The sequence below is a fragment of the Micropterus dolomieu genome, linkage group LG02 (genome assembly GCF_021292245.1).
Source record: "Micropterus dolomieu isolate WLL.071019.BEF.003 ecotype Adirondacks linkage group LG02, ASM2129224v1, whole genome shotgun sequence".
Lineage (NCBI taxonomy): Eukaryota > Metazoa > Chordata > Actinopteri > Centrarchiformes > Centrarchidae > Micropterus > Micropterus dolomieu.
Genome location: NC_060151.1, coordinates 2,671,623 through 2,681,057, shown reverse-complemented (window position 1 = coordinate 2,681,057; position 9,435 = coordinate 2,671,623). Strand labels below are relative to the sequence as shown.

General features: G+C 39.6%; 1 protein-coding gene across 1 annotated transcript in view; it reads left to right on the top strand.

Moving 5' to 3' along the window:
• Nucleotides 1-7,028, top strand: part of ube2z (ubiquitin-conjugating enzyme E2Z) — a 12,522-nt gene extending 5,494 nt beyond the window's left edge. The window contains exon 7 of the mRNA XM_046035254.1: nucleotides 3,757-7,028. Within this exon, the coding sequence (XP_045891210.1) occupies nucleotides 3,757-3,936 (180 nt within the window). The 3' untranslated portion in view covers nucleotides 3,937-7,028. The remainder of the gene's footprint in view (nucleotides 1-3,756) is intronic.
• The last annotated feature ends 2,407 nt before the right edge of the window (nucleotides 7,029-9,435 follow it).

Below are 9,435 nucleotides of genomic sequence, written 5' to 3'. Positions count from 1 at the left end.
CTCCTATCTGAATGAATGAATGGGGAGAGATCCATATCTCTACTTTTACTGGTCAGCAGAACATAAAAACTACATGAATAGAATCAAAATAAGGTTTAAGAAGTGTTTTTCCCAACCAGTTATACTTCTCCTACGCATGTTTAATGGAAGACAGCAAGGCTTTGCAGTGGAATAGGTTGCAACTGTAGTCTTATATTTGTTTGTTTTAATGCACTTTCATTCAAGTTTCTATACAGTTTTGGTCTGTCTGTGTGTCCCTCAGGAACGCCACCCAGGGGACAGTAAGAACTACAACGAGTGCATCCGCCATGAAACCATGAGGGTGGCTGTGTGTGACATGCTGGAGGGCAAAGTCCCCTGTCCTGAAGCTCTGTGGTGAGACCAACATAATTGACTAATCTTTCTTCTCTGCGCTCCTTTCCTCATTTCCTTACTCCTCTTCGTTCACTCTCTTTCCTTCTTTCTGCTCATCAGCTGATTGTTGTATGCATGTTTTGTTTTTAGGAGTGTGATGGAAAAGTCCTTCCTAGAATACTATGATTTCTATGAGGGAGTCTGCAAAGAGAGACTCCATCTACAGGGACAGAACATGCAGGTGACTATATTCTTATTTATTTTAATCCATTTTCCCTTCATTTGTGCCTTGAATTTTTCACTTTGTAGATTAATGTCAGTATGTGGTTTGTGACAATGTAAGGCAATTCGGAGATTAATATTCATGATGCAAAGATTTTCCAATGCACCACAGGGATGAAATGCAAATCTTTTTTATACTAACACTTGGATTTAAAACAGTTAGAGTGTGTGTGTGTGTGTGTGTGTGTGTGTGTGTGTGTTAAAAAAATTAAAATAAATAAAACAGTAAGTGTGTGTTTAAAAAAAAAATATATATATATATAAAAATTTAAAAAACAGTAACCGTGCACTTAGCACACCTTTTCAGTACCATGGTCTTTAGATTGCACTGCGGGGCTACGGCTATCGATTATTTTAGTACTCGAGTATTCAACTGATTATCCCATTGATTAATTGAGTAATCAGAGAATTACTTTGGCTTTATTAAAGAACAATCGTAAAGATGCAATAGAGAAAATAAGACGGGTCTCTTAAAACTAATTTAATTTGTTTCCTTTTTAAAACAATCTTCATTTTTATTGCAGAAGTTGCATACAATAATATAATAAATCAATAATAAATCTCTTGTGCATTTAAGTGCCATATTACATTCTGAAATGTAATATCTTTCATCCTGAACACAGCTCAGGCATAACATAAGCCTTTACTGTCCTCTTTGTGACATTTGTAAGAGGCAAAAACAAGTGGACAGGAAAACATGAATGAAGCTCAGGCTTTCACAATTGACTGCAGCATTTTCTGTGGTTAATATCTTGAACAAAACCTAGCTAACATAGGGACGTCATCACCACATTGATTTACATTGTAAACTAGCCGTTACATATAGCCATAATTAACTTAGCCTACATCCTTTACTAGCTTTTATATGTCGGTCCACTCTGGACTGCACGCATTGACTGTTATGTTCTGCTTTTTGCTGAGAAGCTGAAGTATAGACGTCATGTTATTGTGGTAGGCTAGTTCAGTTTTACAGTAGACACACTATACAAAGTTTTTGTGAACACTTTCTGTCGCATTCTCTGACCTGTCTCTGCACCCTCGTTATTTTCTCTCTCTTCCTCCTCTTTGTAATCCACGGTGTCCAATCACACCAAAGATGCTCTGAAGTGTGTTGTGTGACAGTAATAATCACCAGTGCAAAACACAGTGCGCTGTATATAGTTATATGTATTAAACAAAACTTCAATGCAAAGTTTTTGAATCATTTTTTTTTAAAGAGAATGAAGAGTGGCGGTTTAAAACTACTTAAAGAAACAGAAAATGAAATGAGATGAGTTGCCTTATCTTACACCCCTACAGTAGCACGATCATCAGGACAAGCTCTATTTCTGAGTGACATACTGTAGGGGAGAGCAGGGTGAGTTGAGCCAGTCTTTACATGTGTCTTTTAAAGTGAGGATAAGACAGTAATGTTTCCAACTAAAATATGTACCGTAAAACTTTGAATAATAGCCTGGGCTTTTATTTGCTAAAATCACTGAATTGACCCTGCCTGTATTTGGGACAGGCGTCCATATGGGACAGGCCTTTAATTCTTTTTGCACAAAACTGAAACTACTATGAAACAGTTTATTTATTTCAAACAGAATATTACTTGTGTAAAAATTATCAAATACACGTCATTCATTTGATCTAGCTTTGACAGACGGCTTATGGCTTTTATTTTGAAGGCAGCAACCTCATGAAAACAACAACATGGTGCAGGATGAGAGAAGTTAGCAGACAGAGAGCGATGGATTCACATAACAGGATTCACAACTTGGATAAATTTTTCTGAAAAGCTGTTTTGATTCTTTTGATGGGTGGACCCTTACAGACTAAAGGAATATATTAAATAATCAAGGAACGGACACATTCGGACTTAACGAGCTTTTCCTCTCTTGTAGCCATGCAGGTTAAACCGGTAAATCTAGAAGAATTAGACTTTGGGTCTTGTTGTTTCCGTTAAATGAACTTAACAGTGGTATTGTGGAGAATCTAACCGATCTAAGGATGTTCAGCATGTCCATATTGACACATTGATCACACGTTTAAACATTAATATTTGTATTAACAATCTAAGCAGCTTAGAAGCAGGTAAAGCTGGCAACCCCGTGGGGTTTAAGAGGTTTTATACATCCAAAGAACTTCTATAAAAACCAGGCGAGGCGTTTAATTAAGGCAGGTGTTTATTTGTCATAATGTGTTCCCACACCAGGCCAGTAAAGGAGGTAGGTGGCTATTTGGAACTCCAGCTATTAACTGAAGTTTTACGGTATATATATATTTTAGGATGCGGTGCGTCCCTGGGAATAATCAATTTGGATCTAAAATAAACTGTTTTCAAAATATGGACTCTTGGCTCAACTTGCCCCATGTGAGGGGTAAGTTGAGCCACATGGGGGTCGGGGACATCAATGTAATTTCATCGTGCAAGCTCAAACGCCAGGTCCCAACATTTAATTGCATTTAGATAGTGAAACATTGCAGCTATGTCTCCTAGTTGTTTCATCTCAATGTATCGCTTTAAAGTCATCATGTCCCGTGCCACCTGATGAACGGACTTCTAATTTTTGTACTTCTCCCACTGCCCTGTCCAAATCCAAAAGAAGAGTTGAAGCCTGTCTGTGATCTATTTATAGAATCATGACATCATGGTTTCTGGTCTAAAATGCATAATGTCACATCATTTCAGTGATGCAAAAGAATGCAGTGTAAAATTATAGTAAAATATCTGGCTCAACATCCCCCAGATCTTCTGGATCAAATTACCCCATCCTTGCCATTTTAACAAATTTGTGTCATCCAGCTGTTTAAAGGTAACGTCATGCTAACAGTATAGCCTCATATTGTAACTTCCTAAAGCAGTAGATTTTCTCAAAGCTGTCTGTAATTGGTCAGACACAAGAATTAGGACTCTTTGAACATAAAAAATCACTTTGAATGGCAAAAAACAGTTTTTTGATCTTAAATGTGCTCATCACAGGGTGAGTATAATGGATGACTCTTCAAAAATGTGTGGTCACATGTCTGTGGTTGCCGAGAAACAAGGGGAGGCTCAACTTTCCCACAGGCTCAAATCACCCTGCTCTCCCCTACATTCCCAAACTTAGTTTGCTTCTTTTCTGTCCCTCCACCCAGGACCCATTTGGCGAGAAGCGTGGTCGTTTTGACTACCAGGGCCTGCTGGCTCGCCTCAGCACCACCCACAGGCGGATACGGGAGAAAAGCCTGGCGGAGGACGACCACAACGACGATTCAGAGTCGGACACCAGCTCCTCGGGGACGGACCCCGACAGCCAGGGCAGCTCTCAGCCCTGACTTCCTGGACAGTTCTGGACTCCAAAGCCAGACCTGGAGCTGAAGACAAAGGGACCTTTTTTTTGTTTTGTTTGCGGTGGAGGAACAAAATGACAGAAGAGAATACAATGCCTAAGTTCAAGGCTTTAGTGAGTTCAGGGTTCAGGATTGGAATCAAGCTTCTGTTGTATGGGTATTGCTAGTCAAATGCTGGCAAGTTTGGCCTGGAGCTGTGTATTTGTTCTACTTTTGTAGCTATAACCAGCTGTCATTTTGATGTCATGTTTGATTCTAAAACTCAAGTTGGCTGCCCAAATGCTTGCTTGATGTTGAGATAAACCAGCCATTGTTGCTTTTGGATATAGGAGGTTAGTTTCATGGCTCAAACCTCAAACTTGTACTGTAGAAATGAACAAAAGAAGAAGCTATTGCAGCATTCTTGACTGTTGTTCCTCTTTGACCCACAAGCCTAAACAGAAATCTAGAAAGTTTTTAATACTCTTGACCTGGGAAAGACTATCTGGCGGGGATCTGCAAGGTGAAGGCCTGGATCTCACTTTGGCTTTGAAGTCCAGGCAGGTTTGGGCCAGACAAAGGGACCTCAGAATGGGAAAAGTGGGGTGACCTATTGCAGGGGAAAGGTAGTTGAGTTCCGGAGGAAGGAAAGATGAAACTTTTTTAAACATTTAAGGTAGTGGCACGTCAGCAAGGCTTTGCGAGTCACGTGCCTCGTCTCCTCGTCTGGTCAGGGTGAAGCTCTTTCAGACTGAACCTCAGCCGCCTCTACAACCAGGCCACATAAAACATCAGCAGCTTGCCATTCTGAATACAGTGAGCCCTGTGTATTATACAAATAAATCCTGCTTAGCTTTATGTTCTAATAGTGCTGTTGAATTAACAGTAAATCTGTTTATCAGATAAGAAGCTGTTAGACAAATGTCAGTTTCATTGACATCTACCTTTATATCCTACGTTGTGTTTTCTCATTTTTGCTGAAACTGACTTGCAGAGTGTAGGCTGCATTGTTTATTTGGAAACTGCTGTTCGTTGGGTTGCTGACTCTCTGGCTGATGTGATTAACCTGTCAAGATATAAACCAAACCATCCTGTGCTTTAGATAGATCCACCTGGGGTTGGGGGGGGGGGGGGGGGTTTAATGGAGGCTAGCAAGCCTGTGTTCACGCTGCAAGTAACTCAGTCGCTCTGTTCTGTCTGAATGAGTGGGCCTACCAAAGGCTTTGCTTGCTTCTCTACAGCGATGTAGACAGAAGACAAATCGAGCCTTTTCACTGCTTTTATTTTGGTTTCTTGATACTGAAAATACCTAAAATGGCATTGGCTGACTAAGTAGCTTTTGTTGAAAATAAACCGATAAACCCTGGGCTCAACCTGTATTCATTTGTTATTTGACATGCATGCTTTTCAGCACTAGATGTCGGTCTGGACACAGATTTGGGTTTGATGTTGACAAAAACATCAGTAAAGGAAATGATTTGAGATCAGGTGCTGATTATCCAACGTTTATCAGCTAACGGTTTGTTTTGCCCGGGCACACACAGGCCAAGATTCACTCGTCAGTGGCACAGGACTTGTTGACAGCATTGCTTGCAGTGTGAACACATGAGCGGAGGAAACACTCCAAAACACTTCACGTGCTTTATGTAGATTGAAAGTGTTATTGGTGTCTGTAATCATTTCACCTGTTCAGACTGGCTGTGAAGAGATCCCTTTCCAGCTTGACTCAGCTGTAAGACATGGGACAAAATCTACAGTCCTTGTTCCATGTCAGCCGAAGCTGTTGAGGCTACATCTCTGTGAGATCCATTCATCCTTGTAGTCAGGTTCAGGTTTATTGCAGGTATTGTGTTGTATTTTTTATTTTTTTTTGCTTACAGTGCAACACCAATTATATCCCTCAGCACTGTCAGTGGAAACTGAATTTTGTATTAAGACTGTAACATACAAGGCTATTCTGATCAAGTGGGTATCTTCCAATAAGCTTCTGGTTCACTTTGCAATGCATTTTTCACGGGATATGAGGAAGTTATCTCTTCACAGACAGTATGGGTAGGAGGAATGATTGTACTGAGTAACCAGTACCCAATTCATAATCCAAAGTACATACAGGATGTTAGTGTTGTTTTGAGAGAGAGTTGAAAATAAGCATATTCACTTTGCAGAGAGTTAGATGAGAACATCATCTAATCAAAAATCCCTCTTATGTCTGTATGTTAGATCTGAAGCTGCAGGCAGTTAGCTTAGCACAAAGACTGGAAACACTGTGAAACAGCTAGTCTGTCTCCGTCTGAAGGTGACAAAACCCACCTACCAGCACCTCCAAAGCTCCCTAATTTTCTATTTTACAGGATTCAGGTACATAAACCCCCTATAAAAAAAATAAAATGTTGATTTATATATACATGTAAAATGTAAGTGAGAATTAGAGGTGCTGGTAGCAGGATTTTGCTACTTTTGGATAGGTTATCTGTTTCCAGTCTTTGTGCTGAGCTGACTGGCTGCTGAACCCTAACCACATATTTACACCACATCATACTTTCAAGTGTATTTCTCAATGTTGAACTATTCCTTTAAGTCTTAATACAGACTCTTTAAACTTTTGCATACTGTCCCTTTGTGGTGAGACAACGGGGTCAGACAAATTAATGGCTGTTTGTGCTTCTTGTATTTCCTTTCTGCCTTCCATCGTCCTCCAGCCTCTGCCTTTTGCTCTCACAGTTTTCCTTAACTGTCATTCAAACCCTTTATCAAACCCTGGTCCACTGGCAGGGGTTAGGTTGAGCAAGATTCAACTGGCATCACCAATATAGGGCATTCTGTTTTATTTCTTTTATTATGATAAGGAATGGTTATATGAGAAGCCGCTCCTAGCAGAATATGTGTGATTGCCAAAATGTTGATTGCAACACACTTCCTGAAGTGGAAGTGAAGTGATCATATCCCTGTTTGGTTGTGTTGTGTTGTACGTAAAGCAGGGTTCTTCTGTGGCTGTATAAAGCCTGGTTTACTGAGTGATTACATTTCCAGGTCTTGAAAATGTTGGTAATGTACAGATGTTATGGAAAAGTACAGAATAAAATATTGTTCAGTCCTTATACATGTGACTAGTCTTTTTCTTGTAGTTGTACCACTGTCATTGCAAGGGGGGGGGGGATGTCTGTAGAATGTCACATGTATCAGAACTGAAGAAGTCCTTTGGATGAGGGACGAAACGTCTTCCAGTATCTTCAACCAAGTCCAGTTGCCCTTGATTTTAACCTTCGTTGGACAGAATGAGCCATTTCTATCTACATACACCACGGGTCCCCTCACATTGACGTCGCCATGTTGCGCAGCGATGTTTCTACAGTAGCCCAAATGGACAAACTGCTCTACGCATTTAGCTTGCTGTCCATGTAGATGTCTGTGTTGTTTACATGCTCTGATAGTGCTAATCCAACACATCGTCCATGTTGATTCCACATTCAGTTTTCATTTTAAACTTGATGAAATACTTATAGTTTACTTAGCAGTCAGTTGTAACACTGGTGTCTAAGGCAACACGAACAGAATTTGTCACACACAAACCCATCGTAATTAAGGTCAATGGTGTGCATACAACAAACGTTAACAGCCACCTTAAACATCACTATAACGAATGCAGCAGGTATTTAATAAATAAGCAATCAGGGGTGTGAATTTTAAGGATTAATCCAGAATTCTGGATTTTCTAATCTGCACAAAGTAAATAAGAAATGCACAGCTGAGATGGCACAAACATATTTATACATATTTCAAACATATTTTTATAACCCCCTTTCACATTACACATGCTTATTTGATCCATTGTTAGAATAAATCTATTGGTCAGTGCAGCATAAAGATAATGGGCTGAAACCCAGAGTTTTATGTTTGAGCTTTCAGAAAGACCGATGGAAGAAATTGCCAAAGCAGGGGTGGAGCCAGACATAAACATTTCGGGCTTAGCCCAAATCTGGGGGGGTCCAGGGGCGCGCTCCCCCAGGGAGATTTATTTCCATTTATGGCAGGTATATGCGCTATTTCAAGTAATTTCAGATGATAGAATGCCTAAAAATGTGTACATCATTTGGGGAAAATATCATTCTGTAGAGCATCTCTCTGATTTTGTTTTTAATTGTTGTCCAACTGTCTTCATTGTGAATCCATAACACAACAAATACTGAGGATCACTAATTTTCACTCCTGCCACCTCAAAAGAGGCAATCATTGTCTTATATTACTATTTTGAAGTTACATAACATACACTATATGGATAAAAGTATTGGGACACACCTCTTAATCACTGAATTCACGTGTTTCATTCAGTCTCATGGCCACAGGTGTATAAAATCAAGCACCTAGCCAGTCTGCCTTTACAAACATATGTGAAAGAATTGGTTGTTCTAAAGAGCGTACAGAATTCGAGCGTGGTACTGTAATAGTACTGACTGTTGCAACAAGTCAGTTCATGATATTTCTTCCCTCCTAGACACAATCCACAATAAAATATAAGTGGTATTATTGCTATTATTAAGTGGAAGCATTTAGGAACCACATCAACTCGACAACGAAGTGGCACATACTTTTGCAAATACTTTTTGAATACATTACATATATAGAGCCAAAACATGAGACAATGAGATATAATATCCTTTACAAGGTGTTTTCTCATGTATGGCTAATTAGTCATATCACATATAGTCATGTGTGATATTAACGAATATAAATAAAATAGAAAAAAAAACTATAATTTCAGTAATCTTGCTGAAATTGTCTTAGTTGTGATATATTTTAAATAGTCTAATAAATGTTGTGATGACTCATTCACAGTACATTTATCAATTAGTATTTATATTTACAAGTTTACATACTATTTACTAAAACTCACATTTAGCTACAGCCTCAAGAGTCATAAGGGACATTCACTGATAGATCCATAAAAAACAAAACAGTGACAAAATAAAACAGTATGAGATTAATGGGGCCCTGCGATGGACTGCCAACCTGTCCAGGGTGTACCCCGCCTTTCGCCCGATGTCAGCTGGGATTGGCTCCAGCCCCCCGCGACCCTGTAGTTGACGATGGATGGATAAGATTTATGGGATGTACAATTATTAGTGAAAATGGCACAGCGTTGACATGTACAGTATCATCTACTAGTTCAATTCAATTTCAATTCAATTTCAATTCAATTCAATTCAATTCAATTCAATTCAGTTCAATTCAATTTTATTTATATAGCGCCAAATCACAACAGTTATCTCACAGCGCCTTTCATAAAAGAGCAGGTCTAGACCGTACTCTATGATGTTATTTACAGAAGCCCAACAGTTCCCACCAAGAGCAGCACTAGGCGACAGAGGCAAGGAAAAACTTCCTTTTAAGAAACCTCAAGCAGAACCATGGCTCAGGGTGGGCGGCCATCTGCCTTGACCGGTTGGGGTGAAGGAGAGAGAGAGAGAGAGAGAGAGAGAGAGAGAGAGAGAGGGAGGGAAGGAGAGG